At 39.9% G+C, this 20,092-nt stretch overlaps 1 protein-coding gene across 2 annotated transcripts in view; it reads left to right on the top strand.

Moving 5' to 3' along the window:
* EPG5 (ectopic P-granules 5 autophagy tethering factor) overlaps window positions 1–20,092 on the top strand; it is a 129,507-nt gene that overhangs the window by 59,230 nt on the left and 50,185 nt on the right. For both annotated transcript variants that reach the window (XM_042239531.2, XM_004020656.6), the window contains exons 25-27: window positions 9,505–9,649; window positions 13,279–13,450; window positions 14,796–14,958. In XM_042239531.2, the coding sequence (XP_042095465.1) occupies window positions 9,505–9,649; window positions 13,279–13,450; window positions 14,796–14,958 (480 nt within the window). The remainder of the gene's footprint in view (window positions 1–9,504; window positions 9,650–13,278; window positions 13,451–14,795; window positions 14,959–20,092) is intronic.

Here is a 20,092-nt window from a genome sequence, read left to right as displayed (position 1 = left end):
AAAGAGATGGGAATACCAGACCACCTTACCTGTCTCCTGAGAAACTTGTATGCAGGTCAAGAAGCAACACTTAGAAGCAGACATGGAACAATGGACTGGTTCAGAATTGGGAAAGGAGTATGTCAAGGCTGTATATTGTCACCCTGCTAATTTAACTTATATACAGAGTACATCATGTGAAATGTTGGGCTGGATGAATCACAAGCTGGAGTCAAGATTCCTGGGAGAAATATCAACAACTTCAGATATTAAACCTTTGATACTAAGGAGCCCCCTGATGAGGGTGAAAGAGGAGAGTAAAAAAGCTGTCTTAAAACTCAAGATTCAAAAAACTAAGATCATGGCATCCAGTCCCATTGCTTCATGGCAAATAGATGGGGAAAAGGTAGAAACAGTGACAGATTTTATTTTCCTGGACTCCAAAATCACTGTGGTGACTGCAGATATGAAATTAAAAGATGCTTGCTCCTTCAAAGAAAAGCTGTGACAAACAGCTTTAGACAGTGTATTAAAAAGCAGAGATACCACTTTACTGACAGAAATCCCTATAGTCAAAGCTCTGGTTTTTCCAGTAGGTATGTACACCGAAGAAGTGATGTTTTTGAAATGTGGTGCCGGACAAGACTTGAGAGTCCCTTGGACAGCAAGGATATGAAACCAGTCAATCCTAAAGGAAATCAACACTGAATATTCATTGGAAGGACTGATGCTGAAGCTGAAGCTCCAATACTATGGCCACCTGATGTGAAGAGCTGGCTCATTGGGAAAGATTGAGGGCAGGAGGAGAAGAGGGAGACAGAGAATGAGATGGTTGGATGGCATCACCGACTCAATAAACATGAATTTGAGCAAACTTTGGAAGATAGTGAAGGGCAAGGAAGACTGGAGTGCTGCAGTCCATGTGGTTGCAAAAAGTCAGACATGACTTAGTGACTGAACGACAGCAACAAAGGTTTCCTAATCTTGATCAGCTTCCCTGGTCCCTTTAGTCTTGTTTCAGGTGGCTTCCTGGCTGCTCCTCCTCTGATTAATAACTCTTCTGTCCTTTGGAACTCAAGAAGGTCATGGTGATTGGATTCTTATAAGAAATGGGACAAAAAGGCGTCCATGCCCGGGAGACCCACAGGGCCCTGCTTGGCATCAGTTCCCCATTTTCTCTGATACTCCTTGATCCAGAGGAGCATAGAATCCCTACTATTTTTCTTTAAGTTGCTACACAGGGCATTGCTCTTTTTCACACTTTCAGCAGCACCAGGTCTCCTGCTTTGAAGGGATGTAAGGGAGTTTGCAGGCAAGGGGGAGACCCGTGGAACACAAATGTATGCATAGTTGTTAACAGTTGTCCAGTCTGTTGAACATACTGTTTGATTTTACCTGCTGTGTTAGAAACATTTCTCTTTTTATTCTTAAGAGCTGAGTGGTCTCTTGTACATAATTTCATAATGGCTCCATCCTATCCTGGTTTTAGGGATCACCAGTATACAGAGAGCAATTTGCAAGATCTTGTCTTGTTTTAGATGAGTTTTCCAGCATAGCTTGGCAAAAGATTTCTTAATAATGTCCTTAAGAAGGTTTTTGTCATCTCTGATGTTGCTTTTTTAAACACTGTGGTCCGAAAGGCCTCTATTCTACCTTGATCCAGATGTGACCCTCTCAAATCTTAGCCAAAATCTCATGGAAGAGGGTGGGGGGAATTATTAGATCCTGGTAGAATCTAACATAGCTCAGAAATTTCAAGTTTGCAACAATACAGGGATAAATGCCTCTGAAATCACATCCATAATGGTCACTTAGTTTTGCCATATTTACTCCATTTTAACTTTCAAATGCATTTCCCTCCTCAGTGTTAAAGTAGCTGTCACTGTTAATGAATTTATTTCTGGATATGGGAAAATTCAAGAATCTGGGTTCATAAACTCTTCCGAAGACATCTAAGTATCTAAAGGCCTATACTGCCAGTTCTTCTCAGAGCACAGAGTACCTCATTTCTGATCTCCACTCTGAAATCCTTTCAGGGGGTGTTAAAGGTCAGTGGCTGCCATGACATTGACTTAATCCTTGAAGAGGCAGATGGCAGTTTTCAATTGGCAGAGCCCCTTCAAGTCATAAATTTGACCATGTTGTGAGGGCATTTCATGACCATTTTGTCCCATGGTGCTGGGAATGATATTCCCAAGTCTGGTGGAGATTTGGCCATTCAGTGTGCTGTTACTCGACTAGGCCATAAAACAGTATCCAAAAAGTCTCTGGACCACTAACCTCCATGATCCAGGAAAATATCCCCTTTTATTGCTTTTTCCCATATCTAGAGTTCAACTATTACAATCATTGATCTCATATATGTGTGTGCTAAATCGCCTCAGTCGTATCTGATTCTTTGCAACCCTGTGGACTATAACCCACCAGGTTCTCCAGCCAAGACTATTGAAATGGGTTGTCATGCCTCTTCCAGGGGATCTTCTCAACCCAGGGATCAATCCTGCTTCTCTTACGTCTCCTGAATTAGCAGATGGGCTCTTTACCAGGAGAACCACCTGGGAAGCCCATATGGAATTATGCATCATTCTATCAGAGGCTCAGTCAGGTTTGGTGATATAAGAAACAATTTTGTAAAACAGTCTATGTATATATATGAAAGCAATATAGCTAGGTTAGTAAGGTCATAAGCAAGAATTTAAAGTTAAGAACTTCAGTTAGATGTAGCCCCATATATCCCAGGGTGTTTGACTTAGTCTATTCTGTGCCAGTCCTTTTCTTTAAGGGAAATTTTATGTTGGCATTGTCTGTAAGACACCCAGCCCAGTTTCCTCTGTTGCTAGGCTGATTATCCTTAACATGACTTGATTGCTTCCAACATAGAGGAGCCTTTAAATTTAAACCACCATAGTTTGGTATTAACTAAATCCATCCCATAACTGTGAGAGGTGTAATTCCTTGGCTGAAATTCTGCCTGTTCTGTTTGAGCTTGAGTAATGTAAATTCTATGACCCTGGGTTTATGGCCAGGTCAGAGGAGGTATTACTAATAGGCCAGGTGAGAGGATCCAGTCTGGTAATAGCAGTCGTGGCCTGTACATAACTATAATCTTTTTTTTTTTTTTTTAATAAATTTCATAAGAGTCAACCAGTTAGAGCCTTGGAGTAGAGAAATCCATCTAGGTAACCCAAGAGTACTAGGCACAGGTCATTGGCCACAAACCCAACAATTGGGTTGATTTTAGAAACTAGCATGGTATCATGCCTATCATGGCTATGATAGAAAAACATTTGATTCACATGCAGAAGTCCAAGAAGTCGGGAAAACATTACAAATGATTGTACGAGTCAGATTGAAGATCTTAGGAAAGCTGTCTACTTCTGATGTTGTCTTCTTCTCACCCTGCTGTGAGTGTAGTTTCTGCTCTGAGCATTAGTTTAAGGGTGATTTTGAGGTCAGCTGTCCTCTCTTTAGGCCAGTGCATTGCAGGGGGCTTTTGTGAGTGGAAATTAATCCAGGAGTCAGTTTCCTTCAGATTCAGTGTGCATGAGCTTGTTAAGAGTAGTTAGTAAAGGTCCTTCCATACAAGTTGGAGATTGTCCTTTAAATTATGTCTTTTTCAGTATGCATAATCCCCTGATTGTAGGTTGTGGGGCATCTGATGTTCATCCAAAGATAGATTACTGAGGTAAGCTTCAGATACAAACTTAAGAGTATTCTTTAATAATTCAATTAAACTTTACATTAGTATAACATAACAGCAAGAAACTGTCTGGGAGGTAAGTCTTCTCACCTCAACTTCTGGGAGACCTCTGTTAACAAACTGCAATTTACCATTCATTGAAGCATCTTTTACTTTCCAAAATTACCCTCATTTCTACCAAATATAATTAAATTAAGACTAATTAATTTGCAAAATATGTCTGGTCTCAAAACTTGATCTGGTGATTAATATAATTGATCATGTAGACTTTCTGTTTTGTTAAAATTTTTATAAGCAGTCTCAGACTGAACTCTTAGAAGATATCTCAGGGCTAGGAAACTCATGCCAAGGATTTACCACAGATTTTGCCTGCCAGATCTAGGTGAATTCCTCCCAATTTCAAGGTCCCCAAAATACCTTGAAATTTCTATATACCTGTTAGTGCAGTAGCCTTCCTAATTGATCTGATAAAGCTACTGGGAGCCAGAGTCTCCAGTCTCTGGAGAGAGCAGATACAGAGAAAAGATGAATGTTTCAATTCTGCTTACAAAGGTATAATTTACCAAATTGCTGTAAGTCATATTTAGTTTGAAGGAAAATTTTTCCTTACAGCTGGAACACTGATTTAAATTAGTAATTTTTCAGATAGAAATCATAAAAAGTATAACTGTTACTGAGTCCAAGCTCGTTCTGCTTGCCACACAACAGGCCAGTGAATCTGAGAGAGATGTTGAGGCAAGGGATACAACTTTATTCAGAAAGCCAGCAGATGAAGATGATGGCAGACTAATGTCTCAAAATAACCATCTTGTCAGAGTCCGGGTGCCTGGTTCTTTTATAGGACAGAGAGAGAGAGGAGTTGAGGACGTGAAGACCATTATCTTGCAAATATCTCCTGGAATGGCCAGTCTCCTCAGGCAGAGGGGCAGGGTTCTCTGAGGCAGGTCATTATGTGTGATTATAAAAACAAAGGTTAAAGTCAAAGAAACAGATCCATCATGGAGTTAGAATTGGCTCTTCTCTACAATATAACCTAACAAAGGCTAACAAAGTTTTGCTAAGAGAATGCACTGGTCATAGCAAACACCCTCTTCCAACAACACAAGAGCCGACTCTACACATGGACATCACCAGATGGTCAATACTGAAATCAGATTGATTATATTCTTTGCAGCCAAAGATGTAGAAGCTCTATACAGTTAGCAAAAACAAGACCTAGAGTTGACTGTGGCTCAGATCATGACCTTATTGACAAATTCAGACTTAAATTGAAGAAAGTAGAGAAAACTTCTAGACCATTCGGGTATGACCTAAATCAAATTCTTTATGATTATACAGTGGAAGTGACAAGTAGATTCAAGGGATTAGCTCTGATAGTGTGCCTGAAGAACTATGGACGGAGGTTCATAACATTGTACAGGAGGCAGTGATCAAGACCATCCCCAAGAAAAAGACATGCAAAGAGACAAAATGCTTGTCTGAGGAGTCCTTACAAATAGCTGAGAAGAGAAAGTAAAGGCAAAGGAGAAAGGAAAAGATATACCCATCTGAATGCAGAGTTCTAAAGAATAGCAAGGAGAGATAAGAAAGCCTTCCTCAGTGATCAATGCAAAGAAATAGAGGAAAACAGTAGAATGGGAAAGACTGTAGAGATCTTTCAAGAAAATTAGAGATACCAAGGAAACATTTCTTGCAAAGATGGCCACAATAAACGACAGAAACGGTATGGACCTAACAGAAGCAGAAGATATTAAGAGGTGGCAAGGATACCACAGAAGAACTGTACAAAAAAGGTCTTAATGACCCGGATAACCATGAGGGGGTGATCACTCATCTAGAGCCAGATATCCTGGAGTGTGAAGTCAAGTGGGCCTAGGAAGCATCACTACCAACAAAGCTAGTGGCTATAGCTCTAAATGTCTATATTAATCATATTAATCAAGCCAGCAAGGTTGAGCTACCTCCAATAGCAGATACTGATTCAGTACTGAGTATTTCTTGGATCCTGGGTCCTAAAATTTATGTTGGCCAGCTTTCTCTAGATTTAGATTTAATTTGTAAGCACTTACTTTCAAGTCAGTTAAATATAGTTCATTTACAGGTTAGCTTTTACATAAATCTCAGTTTTTCTGCTTGAGTTTAAAAGGTTTTTTCTCCCATTCCCTACTTTTTTTTACCCCCTGAGGCCGGAGCACAAGGGAGAGAAATACCAATCCCTTTTCCTCGGGCCACAGTTTGAGCTCTCCTAGTTTTGTAAAAACACCCTGTCGTTGGGGAGGCAGCAGGATGGAGCAGAGCTCTGATCATCCATAACAAGGCTAATCCAAAAGGGAAAATCCCAACCAACATTCTGCTACAGGCAGGGCCTGAGGCAATAGGGAAGGGCTTCCTGGTATTATCCTTTGTGAGCCCTGTTATTTACCAAGGAGGTCTCAGTTGGTCAGTGTAAATAGTGACACATATATATCAACAAACAATACCAAGTACTAATTTAATACTGATTTAATTAATACTAATTTAATTTAATATTAATTTAATATTTCCCAGTTCACATGAATCTGAAATCCATTTCTCTCGTACTTAGAATTGTTTGATTTTTAAGTATCTACTTTTCTTTAAGCCAATTAAATATCCAGTTAATTTACAAATTAACCTCAGCAACAATATCCAAAGACAAAAACACATCTGAGACATACATATATTCAAGCAGACACAAAGAGATCTCATAGCTTTGTTTTCTAAACTTAGTCATGAATCAGGTATCACAATAGAAAACTCACTAGTTTATAAATGGACAGCTGGAGTAAGAAAAAATTTAAAAGGATTCTTTTTTTTTGAAAAAAATATTCAGTTTCAGGAATTAGAGGTGGTCTAGGTAAGTGTTCCTGACAGCCATGATCTCAAGGCACAGGGAAGAGAAACTCATGTTCTCCTAGTAGGACTTATTCCTTCAGGGTCAGAATTCTGGAAAAACAAAAAAGTACTTTAATAAACTAGCTTTCTCTAATTGCACATGCAGAAATAGCAAATTTTGCAATTTGAAAACAAATTTTAACCAGTTGTCTCCGAAGTCTAAAGGATATTATGGCCACATGGTCAAAAAATCACTTTTCTTTGTCTGTGGTCATACCTAAAATTTAGACCAGGTAGTGCTCAAATTTGCCCTGATAGCAAGGGCTCATTGGCTGATAAAATGTCTCAGCAGGGATCGTCCCTCTGAGGAGATGGGGTCTTATTTTGATCAGTCTCAGGCTTTTGGACTATAGGAGAAAGTCCTGGACATGCGGGAACCCTACTCCATTTTCTCATCCTGTGGCAATGAAGATCAAACTGTGAGAGACCTATTTTTAAGCCATATTTCTTTGTCATTGCATCATAGATATAGGTCGACCAGTCATTTAAAATCTCCCAAGGAGCTCCCACCCAGGGTGGAGCCTTCGAGGAAATACTTCCCATTTTAGCTCCAGCAGTTAGTACCGGTGTCTGCACACTCAAACTAAAGTAACCAAACCAAACCAAAACCTCACCAGCTGGCAGTCATACTTTAAATAAAGCAAACTGCAAAGAGATGCCCAGAAATCAAAAACCAAATGGCCCAGGTGCCCCAAAAAGATGGCAGAGAGATGCCCAGAAGTCAGAAGCTTGACATAAATCTTTCTTTCCTTTATATTTTATTTGTTTTATTTTTGGCTGTGTTGGGTCTTGGTTGCGGCACACAGAATCTTCCTTGCGTCATGCTGGATCTTTGCTTGTGGCTCATGAGCTTCGCTCTAGCTGTGACGTGGGTGCTCCAGGGCATGTGGGCTTCGTACTTGTGGCGCTCAGACTTAGTTGGCCCATGGCATGTGGAATCCTACTTCCCCAAGTAGGCGTTGAACCTGTATCTCCTGCATTGGAAGGTGGATTCTTCCAATGCTATTCAGCCACTGCAGCACTAGGGAAGTCCCTGGGATATCCCCTTTTGAATATCCGGCCCCACTCTGGCATCACGTGAAGGACTGAAGCTCATTACTGGACGTCTACAGCCTCATAAACACAGCCTTTTTCTGACTATGTTCTTCCTTGTTTTAAATTGTCAGCATCTGAACACTTTTAAGCAGCCATCTCTACTCCCATAAAAAGTTCAGTGTAAGGATTTGTTAAGATTCATGTATATAGAAAGTTAATAGCATGGAGAAAGTGAGGAGCTCACCCTTGAAGAGACTTAATTGTAGCTGTCAGTTTTGGTTGCCCTTTTGGATGTGCTCAGTTCTAGTCTTCACATGTTCTAATCTTTTCTCAAACAAAGAGATCTGTTGTCTTTGCTAGGTCAAAACTTCTGAATTTTTTCTGAGCTTCTGTAGCTCTGCGTGTGTGTGTTTGTGTGTGCATGTGGGTGTGGGTGTGTGTAGAGATGTATCTCTCCTGTTCCAGTTTCTTTTTTCTAGAGACTGAACTCTACTGGCCATTGACCCCCAACCTTGGATGGGATTTAGGATCCTCTAAGACTTGAGAGACTTTGGGTCTTTAAACCTAGCTGTTTCCACATTGTATGTACTATTTCATCTCCACTAGGTGTCTTTGACTTTCTTCTCTTTTCTTTGTCTTTCCTTCCTCTCTCCTTTCTTCTTTCCTTCTCTTCCATGAGTATCTGTTCACTACCTTTGAGTTGCCAGTCATCTATATCAAAAATATAAAAAGTGATGCAGTCTCTGTCTTCAAGATTCTTACTGTCAGATGGGGGACTAAATAATCATTACATCTGGTGATAAAGACTGTGGGAGTGAAATGTGCAGGGTGCTGTTTCATCTGCACAGGTGGAGGAATGGCACCTGATTCAGACTGAGACTGGAATGTGACCTTGAACTGAGCCCTAAAGGAAAAATGGGAGTTTGTCAAGTTGAAAGGAAAGCATGGTGATGTGGAATGGCAGAAAGTTATCAGCAGGAAGTCTTTGGAGAGCTGTTGAAATAGCTGGAGTGGTTAAACAAGTGGATGAATTAAAAATACATAGAAGAATTAATCAGTAGAATCAGTAGGCTTCTCTGATTAGGAGTGATATACTTATAGGGTAGATAAGATATACAAGGATTTCCAAATTTGTAGCTTGGGCAGCTAAAGATGTTACTTACAAAACTGGAAGAGAAAGTGCCTGAGGGGCTTCAAGGAGAACTCATATTCAGGAATTGGTGGGGAAGAGGATATAAAGTTGCCTGTAGTTCAGGAATGGGGCAGTAGGAGATGTGGGTATAATGGCAATAGAGTATTTGGATTAAGAAGAGAACTCAGGATGGAATTCTGAGAAGGAAAATTTAAGACATGGAAAAACAAGGCTGAGATTGTAGGGCCAGAGAAATAGGAAAAATACATAAGTGATCATGGTGTCCTGAAATCTTTTGAGTGCAGAATTAACCCATTGTTAATTCTCAGTATTTTTCTGTAATTGTCAGCCTCTACCAACAGTAAATGTTTAGTGGGGCTGTTGAAATTACTTTTTCTCAGTGTGTTATATAATCAAAGAGTTTTGAGATTCCTTAGACTGTTAGAGTGTCTAATTTTATTTATTTATTTGACTGCACTACGTGGCTTCTGGCATCTTAGTTCCTCGACCGGGGAGTGAACCCAGGCCCTTGGCAGTGAAAGCACGAAGTCCTAACCACTGGACTGCCATGCCAGGGAATTCCCTAGAATGCCCATTTTAAATGTGATTCATCCTAATGCTTGGAGAACCTGGAATGGACCACCTCATGTTGAAACTTTGGATTCACTTTAGAGTTAAATGTATAGTTTTATATGTGAATATATGATTCATCCTTGAAAGTTAAAGTCTTATGGTTCCGTTTTAGGACCTGTGGATGGAGTATTTGAACATGGAGCGCATACATTACGAGTTTCAGGAAACCGTTGGTCTGTGGACACAGGCCAAGCTTGAGTCCCATTCTGCACCCTGCAGTTCATCAGTTCAGCTGGACTTCACTGATCCGTTATTGGGTGAGTCATATGAGTGAGCATCAGACCCTTTGAATGAGTGAATGAATGGGTGAATGAATGAGTGAGTGTGAATCAGAGCCATTAAATGTTAAGATTCATATAGTATATCCCTCAGTGAGAATTGCTTTTTTTTTTTTTTTTTTTTAGGAATTCATTGTTAACTTCTCTACTACTTAGGGTTAGGTTATGCTATGAATGAGAGAAACTCCAAAAACAGTGAGGATGCAAATAAGATAGGGATTTTTTTTGTTTATGTCAAAGAAGTCTGGAGGCAAGCAGTTCAGAGCAGTAGCTTTATGACCTGAAAGCCTTCAGGGACCCCTGCTCCTTCTGTCTTTCTGTCTCACTGTTCTAACATCAGGCATCCACATATGGTTCAAGACGGCTGCTTAAACTGTCATATTTGCATTCCATTCAGCAGGTAGGGAAGTCTCCCTCTTTTAAGGACCCTTTCAAGAAGCTCCTCATACACTTTCCAGTTACATCTCATTGGCCCAAACTGAGACACATGGCGTGCTACAGTCCATGGAGTTTCCCCCCAGTCTAGATTTCGCTGATTATACCTTTGTGGTATAGTTTAATTTTTTTTTTTTTTGTCTCCTGTATTTCCTGTAAATCGATATTGGGAAAGTGATTAAGTAGTTTGTGATATATGTTCTCCATGATGCTTTAAAAAGACTTTTCAGTTAGCTTAGAACATTTGAAGTACAACCTAGAATTTAATTATTTGGGGTTTGCAGTTTTAAAATTGAGCAGTCTGTCTTTTTCTTTCATAAACTCTTTTTCTGTGTATCTGAAACTCTTAACCATACAGATGGATCATATTCCCAGAGTTTCTAAGTTAACTGTTTCTCACAATGCATTTTTCTAGAGAAACAGTTTTATACATTGTTACTTTTCTATTCTAGGCCAGGAAAACTCATTTAACCTGCAAAGTTGATGACGTACTTTATAACAAAAAAGTAGAAAATAATATTTGGAGTCACTTAATCGTTTAAATTACTGAATATATTTTTAAAATGTAGGATATATATATAATTGATGAACAAAATATTGTAATATGTAGTGTAATAGAACACTGAGGTGATTCAGAGAAAGGTAAAAATACCTTCTTGATCCAACTCTGCCACTAACAAGCTGTGTGATCAGGAAAAAATAAGAACGTCTCTTGGCTTTTAGTTGACTCATCTGTAAATGAAGGTGCAGAACAATCTTAAAATCTTAAAATCTTAAAATTTTTCTCCCTCCTTTTTCCCTGAAATAAGAGGCTTTTTTTTGTTTGTTTGGGTGATAAAAATTATATGAGCTCATTGGGAAAAAGTAAACAGTTTCAAAAGGTATAGGGGAAAGTGTAAAAGTTGTCCTCAACCCAGCCGTATCAGTTCTCATTTCCGAGTCCTGAAAGTTTGTTAAGTGAGAGGAAGAGCTATGTTTATAGATCTGGAGGCTGTTGAATGTCTGTTCATGTCCTCCCATCCATTGTGTTTTCGCATTGCCTTAACCCTACCCTAAAAGCCCGATTTTGTTTTTCTGAAGGTAAGCTAGTAATGTATCAAGCCCTTAATTTGTTCTGTCTTTGTATGCGTTAACTCAGTCTTCCCAGCAGCCCTGTGAGGGTTATCTCCACAGAGCCGGTAAGGAGCCTGAGGTGTAGAGTAGTTATGTAACTTGCCCAAGTCACAAAGCTGGGATTTTGAAGAGCAGGCTTCAGAGACCCTGCTCTTCACCATTTGCCTTATTTTATTTCTGGCAATCAGTATAAGTTGCAGTTCTAAATAAAAGTAAGACCTAGATTTGTAAACAGTAGGTTTCAGGTTTTTCTCAGGTTGGAGCAGGTTAGGTAATGATTATATCAAACGATTGAACTTGTGATCGTGGTCACAGGAAAAATTTCCGTAGCATGCCATAGTTTACTGTATACTTGTGACACCAACTTCTTTTTCTCAAATTTGTTGGCTTCATAACTTTTTGTCAGTTGTGGTCCAGAGTTGTGATTATAGTTAAATATGGTCTGAATTTTTATTTCTTTTATTTTGTATTTAAAGTATCACTCCTGATTTTTCTTTCATAGTAAGTTACATTGGGATGGAAAAAGATCCTCTCCACCTCCCCACTCCCATTTTCCTTTAGAATTATGAGCTAATGTTGCTTGAAAGAAATTTGAACATAGGAATCTTACCCAGTGGTGAATATCCTGCCTTATTACATTCTGTACATAGATTGGTAGTTCTAGTGGAAAAACCCCAGCTATAAGGGACAGTCCTGTACTTGACCTGTTTGGAATGTTAAGTTCCATTTGTTTGGATTACAAACAATACAAGTTTTCTTATGCCAAGTAAAGTCATGGCTATTAAATTTTCTTTAATTTTTCTTAACAAGAATAGAAAGTTGAATGCTATATCTGGAATGAAATCGGAAGTTCAGAGTAGTCCCTTAAGTACTTTGTTGACTTATTGACTTGAAATTCCCTTGACCTTTCCTGGCTTCTATTATATTACATGGCAGCATTTTTCTTCACATTCTTCATGAGCTGTGTGGTATGTGGATAGGGTAGTGAAGAAAAAGGTATGGAAGATAGGAATTTGTTAGACACCTACTGTGTTTCAACTCTCCACTGAGTACAGAAATGTAAACATTTAAGTTGGATTGATCAGTATGAGACCATGTGCAATCTAGTGCAAAGTTGCATGGTACAGATTTACCTTGATTTACCTTGATTTATCTTGTGTGGTGCCTGACTTCTTATTTGGACTCATAAATCAGTTTTTGAGTGAATGAATCAATGAATGAATGAATGACTATTTAGTGAAAGTCGTTCAGTCGTGTTCGACTGTTTGTGACCCCATGGACAGTCCATGGAATTCCCCAGACCAGAATGCTAGAGTGGGCAGCTGTTCCCTTCTCCAGGGAATGTTCCCAACCGAGGGATTGAACCCAGGTCTCCTGCATTGCAGGTGGATTCTTTACCAGCTGAGCCACAAGGGAAGCCCATGAATGACTATGTGACTGTATAAGTTCTATAGGAGGTTATGCCCATGTCTTCATTCAGTTTAACTCTACTGTTCTCAGCCCCCCTAATCAAACCTTGGTCTAATATGGTACTTTTCACTCAGCTTCCTTCCATAATGCCCATCCCTCTTTCTCGTTTATTTCTTGTGGTTGCATTAAACTCTTAACTGGGCTACCTGCCCCATTTCCCCATTCTACTCTCCAGATGATAGCCACCATCTTTCCAAGCCTTGCTTAGAGTCATTTACTAGATGCCTTTTGCACTGGTGTCAAGTCCAAACGCCTTAGCATGTCATGCAAAGCTGTCTAGGGCAATAATTTAAGATTGTGACTGGTAGCTCTGTAACTATCATCAAGACTTTTTGAGGATAGTAATTCTATTGAATCATACCACATGCTCCCAAGCTTCCAGTTCCTGGTAGAATATTATTAGGCCAGTGGGTGATCCCTCAGAACTTGCAAATAACAAAAGATAATTTTATTCATTTAGGTCTCTGGTGATTTAAAGAGCTATTCTTCAGATCTTTAGTATTCTTTATGAAGGTAACAGACTATGTAATTATGTAGTTCATTATGACCTAGTGGTAGCCATTATCAGCAAAATGACAATTTTTTTTCAGCTAAAGAAAGAGTTTTAAGTAACCTGCGGAAGCATGAGGACCCCCAGCCTCCTCTTGTTCTGCACCTGATGAGGCCTCCTGTGCCAGTTATTTCCTCAGCCATGCTCCTGAGTCAGAAGGATGCCACCGAGCTGGTGCGCACAGACCTGAATCTGCTGCAGCAGCAGGCTAGGTAAGACCACACACTCTCCAAGATCATGGTTGTGTGCTTGCTGCTGTGACATCCTGATGAGTAGTACCTCAAAGGGCTTCCTCGTTAGCCTTCTCACCACGAGGGTAATTTGACCAGACTGGCTCAGATGGTTATCTTAGTTAACCAAGCAGTGACAAATCTTTTAATTTCACATGGAAATTATGTGGGTTTTCATGTACTCTATAAATTGTACGTGTTTCTTGTGGCATTTCTGTGTCAGTAGTGCCAGCTATATTTTTTCTTAGACTTCTCCTGAGGAAACCATATAATATTGGAAAGACGGTGTTCAAAGGGAACAGAACGAGATTTATTATCTTTTGTTACTGCTTTGCTCTCTAAATGTCCAAATTCTTTAAAAAATTACCTAGATACTTGATGGAAGGGTAGGAAATACTCATTTAATATTCTGAGTTCATGGTGGCTACAGAATGATCAGTTGCTTGTTTTGATTCTAGCTTGTGATCATGTGAGGAGCATTGTGTGTGTGGAGTAAGTCTGTTTCACTTATAAAGTGAAAGAGTTGTGTCTTTGCAAAACTCGTAGGAATCCATCTGTTATTGGTCCTTTCTCCGTTGGTTGTTTCGGTTTATTCGTGTCACGCGTGCTGCTTGCACCACACCGCACAGGCTCCTTGCAGATTACTGAAATGATACAGTTAGGACAGTGTTGAAAACTAGCTCATCTGGTCTTCCACATGTCAGTTTGAGTTGCTAATACCTAAGAAGTCACTATGTGAGTGCTCAGTCACTAAACTGTGTCTGACTCTTTTGCAACCCCATTGGACTGAAGCTTGCCAGGCTTCTCTGTCCATGTGATTTCCCAGGCGAGAATACTGGAGTGGGTTGCCATTTCCTTCTCTAGGGGATCTTCCTGACCCAGGGCTTGAACCTGTGTCTCTTGCATTGGCAGGTGGATTCTTTACCACTGAGGTACCAGGGGAACCCTTAAGAAGTTATTGGTACTTAAGAAAAAGGTTCCCCCTTAGGATGATTAAATCAGCATGAAATTCTCGTTTGTTCTTGTGTACTTAAGGGTTCATTAAAAAAAAAAAAAACCACGTTGTTGATATAACACAAATTTTAAATGGCACTTTATTTCTAGCTAAAATACTTTTCCTTCCTTTCTTAACTTTCTTGTTAACCAGGAACTGCCAGGGAGAGGGTTTGAGTAAGTCTTGGCCCACACTTTTGGTCTCTTGTTACTGTGAGACTCTTGTGTGTTACTGTTCACCGATGCAGGCTGGGAGTGACTGGAAGCCTTTATCACTTATCATAAAGTTTTTCCTAAGACTTTTAACATAACTTCTCCTGATGATGTTTTTCAGAACTGCAGCTCTTCGGGAATCTCAGCAGGTTGCGCTGGATAGTGAACTGTTGGACACAATGCCCAAGCAGTATGTTAATCGAGAAGAACAGACCACACTACAGTTGGAGTGCAGAGGCATTAGTGGTAAAAAGTGCCAAGGAGCGGCAGTGGTAACAGTTCAAGTAAGACTGAGTTTCCTCATAGTTCAGAGAATTTCATTTGAATTCGTAATATTGGCATATCATTGAGAAAGACTGAAAGAAATATTTAGTACATCATCCATGTCCCACATTTAATAGTTTTGGGGAGAGTGAAGCTGCCCATACCGGAATGTCCCCTGGAGAAGAGCATGGCAACCCACTCTAGTATTCTTGCCTAGAGAATCTCTTGGACAGAGGAGCCTGGCGGGCCACAGTCCATGGGATCATAAAGAGTCGGACATGACTGAAGCGATTTAGTACAGCACAAAGCTACACACAAAGCTGATCACTTACTTCCATAAGTGCTGATGAGTCTTCCAGGACAGACAGACAGAAATAAAAGGAAAAGTGGAATCATTGAGATGATTCTAGGAGAGAGGGGCTCCAGTTGGTTTTTAAAAGATTTTGGTGACGATAGTTTGGATTCAGTGAGAAGAATGTGGGAATGGAGTCACTATCCAGGGGTCAGTGGCTCGATCAGTCTGTTTCAGTTGTCTTGGGGAGTAGTGCTAGGAATTCACGTTGGAAAGGTTGGAGCTCACATTGGAAAGGATCATCACCTGGGATCTTCCCGAGTAAAGATGTGTGCTGCAGATAGTGGGGAGTCACTGAAGACAGAGGTAGGAGGGCCGTGTGGAAAACAGATCACTTGGGCGGAGCTTGTCAACAGACCAAAGTTGGGTCTGTGACCTTGTAAAGACTTCAAATGGAAGGTTAGCTTTAGCCACCATGTCATAGCACTTAATTTGTGCAAGGTACTGTCTAAACACTTTATATAACTTATTTTATCCTCACCACAACACCAGAAGGTGGATATTCTTTTTGTCTGTATTTTTCAGATGAAGAAATACAGGCAAAAAGCAATTAAGTTACATGCCCAAAGTGACGGTGCCAGTGCAGGGCAAAACCAGGAGGGCCCAGGCAGAGTGCATGCTCCTTAGGCAGTGCAGCTTGCTGTGCCTGCAGGTGAATTCAGCATTTCCTGAGCTGGGAAAGAAATGCTTGGAGAGGGGCGCTGGCTGCTGATTGACTACACTCACACAAAAGTAGCCCCTCTTTTTTGTTAGCTTTTACAAATTGGGGGATGTAGTTTTCTGACTTTTGGTTGTCTTTCAAAAGTGTCGCTTTTTTTTGTGCCAGTCCTAACAATTCTAATGTAGCTTTCATCAGTCTCTTCTAGGAGACTGTTTTCTCTGAAATGTCTTATTTGAAATAAATTTTATAGTCATATTCTTCATTACTTTCAAAATTCATTTTTGTTTTTTCCAACATAGTTGTAAGCATCTTTTAAGAAACTTGACCTGGAATGTGAGATTCCTCAATATTAAGACAATATCTTTGGCCAGGTGCTTTATTAAGTTACTTTTCTTTCTGTGTGTGTGTGTGTGTTTCAGTGTGGTTTATTCCTTCGATTGCTAATGCTTTAGAAAGACTGAGGTAGAAAAGTATTTAAGAAGGATCACTTGCTAAAATAATAAAACAGGAAGAAAAGTTTGCCAGCTGAGGGTGGAGTTTGAGTTGGTGGGAAAAAGGTTGAAAATGCATGTGGTTGTAATGAAAAAGGAACCTTTTATTACCAATCTGTGTTTTTACAAATACAGTGTTTTTCCATATTTTGAAATTACACATCTATGCCAGGCTGTTAATTCTATACAGAGAAGGGAATTCTCCTAAAATGCATTTTTGTAAGTGACTGTTGAGATAAGTACAAAGATATGTTTTTCCAGTTCTGGCTAATAGCTTACTCTTTTAAGATTTGTAAATATTTGCTGTCCCAGCCAAAGAACAAGTCTGACTGTGTGACTTCTTACTAATTTGCAGGGTCTTGCAATGGAAAATACCACCCAGCAGACATGGGAGCTTTAGCTCTAAGCCTACCTGTGACCTTTTTTCTTTTTCAGAAAAAAGGATCATAATCTTGATTTATCTGCACCCTTGAATTGAAATTTATTTTATAACCTTTAGTTTGTTAATTCTGAAATAAAAAGTTACATCTTTTTAAAAATACCTTCAAAGTAATTTTGATTGAAGGGAGATCAGAAAGAAGATGATATATGACAAGACAAGAATTAAATGAATATGGTTTAGATTTTGCTTTTACAGACAACATAAAAATATTTATGCTTATTTTCAAAAGTAAAATTGGTAGATGCTAAGATCACTTGAAGAAAGAAGTAAAAAAAATGAGAAAGGATAGAGGGAAAAAGAGGAGATTTTATAGATTCTTAAAGAGTTTGAAAAAAGTAGCTGTGTTTTGTGGCCATAACCTCATTAGAAATATCCAAGTTTTCTTAAAGCACATTTTAATTTTCTGCTGACCTTTTTTGTTGCCCTGTGAGTTTTCAGTTTGGGAAATCTCATCATTTGGAAAAATCCAGAAGCTTGGGAACTTCCACTGATGGCTCCTAGAAATATCAGTATCAACAGTACTGGCTACTTCAGCCATTATTTTGCCTGATGATGTTGATGTGCCAGGGGAATTAAAAATGTAAAGACAGAAATCAACTTTTGTAGTCTGAGGCTTAAGTAGGCTTTCTTTGGAAGGTTATATAGTAACTGCTAATTACAGCTGTCCTGGGCAGTACTTACTGGTTTTAATGTCTAGGAATTGAAGATAAAATTATTTTTTGCTCCTCGTCTATGGCTGAAAGCAAAGTAGAGGAAAATTGAAGCTCTAGCTGCCATGAAGTTTGGGATTATGTATGCAAGTCTGTTAGGTTTGCTCTGGTTTTTTGTTAAAGATTGTACTTGAATCTAAAGTCACCCATTACGCAAATGGATAACTTTAGTTTGTAGGAAGAGAGGTGTTTGTCAGGAAAAGGGAAAGTGAGTTCTGAGTGTTTATGGATTCATCAGTAAACTGTCACTGGGAGAGAGTATTCCTACAGGAGGTAGATTATATAATTGCATGAAACTGTAGCCCTTATGTATACATGTGTCCAGGGAACACTTCGTGGGTGTGACTAGCAGTGTTGATCCTGTGTGACATCATTCTCTCATCTGCTGATGCTGTCGTGAGGCCTCTTCTAGTCTCCCTCAATCTGTAGCCACTTGTTAGTTTCTTCCAGGGTTCCTCTTCACCTGCTCAATGCTTGGATTACTGGTTGTGCTTGGTTCTACTCCTGATCCCCTGCTTCACTGCAATATATGCTGTTTTTTGTCTTCTGTCTGTGCTAGAGTTCTTAACCTAGGATTTGTGAATGGTCTTTGGTGGGTCAGTGAAGTCCCTGAAAGTGTATACAAAACTTTTTTTCTGGAGAATTCATAGATTCAGTCAATCCTCAATAGTCCATGACCCCTAAAAGGTGAGTCCGTTTGTTGGTGACCCCTGTTCTGTTTGTCAAGTCCAGAATTCTCTCTTTTGAGTTCCAGGTCTAGACTTCTTGCTTACTTTGCATCCTATCAATGTCCCAATGATACCTCAAACTCTGTAGGTCCCAAACTAATCTCATCTTTATCCTTCAAACCTATTTTTTTCTGTAATTCCTCTTACCTGGGCTCCCAAGATGAAGACCTAGGCATCAAAATTCACATTCGCAATCCTACCCCTATACTTCCCATCTAGTCACATTCCAAGTCATATTGGTTCTGCCTTTGAAATAACTTTGAATGTATTCTTTCTTTGTGTTGACATTGCCCTGTGGTCAGCCCACTTCTCCCCTGAACTGATATATCAGCCTTCCTGTCCATAGTCTTTCTCCCTGTCTAGTTCATTTTTCCCCATTCATCTTTTAAAACACAAACTGATCTCATTTCCAGGCTAAAAACCCATGTTGGTTCTTGCATGCTCAGTTGCTCATTTGTGTTCAACTCTTTGTGACCCCATGGACTGTAGCCCACGAGACTCCTCTGTCCATGGATTCTCCAGACAAGGATACTGGAGTGGGTTGCCATGCCCTCCTCCAAGGGGTCTTCCTAACCCAGGGATCAAACCTGTGTCTCCTGCACTCCTGCATTGGCAGGTAGTGTCTTTACCACTGAGTCACTGGCTTCCCTGGTGTGATGGTTCTCTAGTACCTAAAAAGAGTTATGTCTTTTAGGACCCTTCATAATCTGTTCTTGATCTTTTTCTGGCACATCATTTACCCTCTCTCACGCCCTCAACCTTCAGTTTTTGAGCAGCTTGCTCCTTTTCTGTTCTGCAAAGGTGACGTGCACATTCTTTTGTTCTCAGCCCTATGCTGTTGTTTGTTCTCCCCGACTCCTATCTGGGCTTCTGCTCATCCTTTTATTCCTTGGTTCAGTCAGCATCTTTTCTTGAGGTCTTTCTGGACTCTTCTAGTCAGACTGAGATACTCCTTCCTCTCATCACAGCTTGGGGAGAAATGCTGTCATAGTCACCTGCTCTTTTTCCTACTAGACTGTGACCTCTTTGGGAAGTAGAGTTCCTGTCATTATTCGTCTCTGTACCTGTACCACCTAGCACTGCTCTTGGCACATGATAGGTGCTTCTAGCACCCCTGAATCAGTCAGTGAAAGCCACAAGCACAACACTTTCTAGGTTGTATTATAACTTGTTTTGCATTACTACTCCTGTAGCTGTTAATACAGTTTGTTAGCTGCAGGTCAGGATCTTGTCTTTTTCATGTTTATATTGTCAGTGTCTCGCACAGTCAGTGCCACAGAAAGAATGTGTTTGAAGAAATGAAGAGGATACAAACTCTTCATAATAGTCTCCCTGAAGATATTATTTGACTATGGAAGACATGGAAATTGGAACTTTTTACTACCAGAAATTGGCAGTCACTTTTGATTCTGCTTACTCCTGGCCAATTTAATGCTTAATATGCCAGCTTGATGCTTTCTACAAAATCCCAACTTAAACAACGCACACTTCTACACTTACTTTTTTAAGTGTACAGGCTTCTCCTGGGCATTCAGTCTTGGAAAGTGGTAAGGATGGTCATACCTCAGTGCATTGCTTTATTACTCAGCCTTGTATTTCTTGTCCCTTGCTTCGGTACTCTCATATCCCAGGTAACCTGCTAGGGACTTTCCTTACATTATCTCACTTGAGCTTCACAGAATGAGGAAGATGAAGCAGGTTCAGAGAGGCTTGGAACCTTGCCAGAGTCACACAGTTAGTAAGTGGTTCAGTTGGAATCAAGAGTTTTGC

This window comes from Ovis aries, chromosome 23 (assembly GCF_016772045.2).
Source record: "Ovis aries strain OAR_USU_Benz2616 breed Rambouillet chromosome 23, ARS-UI_Ramb_v3.0, whole genome shotgun sequence".
Taxonomy (NCBI): Eukaryota; Metazoa; Chordata; class Mammalia; order Artiodactyla; family Bovidae; genus Ovis; species Ovis aries.
This window is presented reverse-complemented; position numbering and strand designations above follow the sequence as displayed.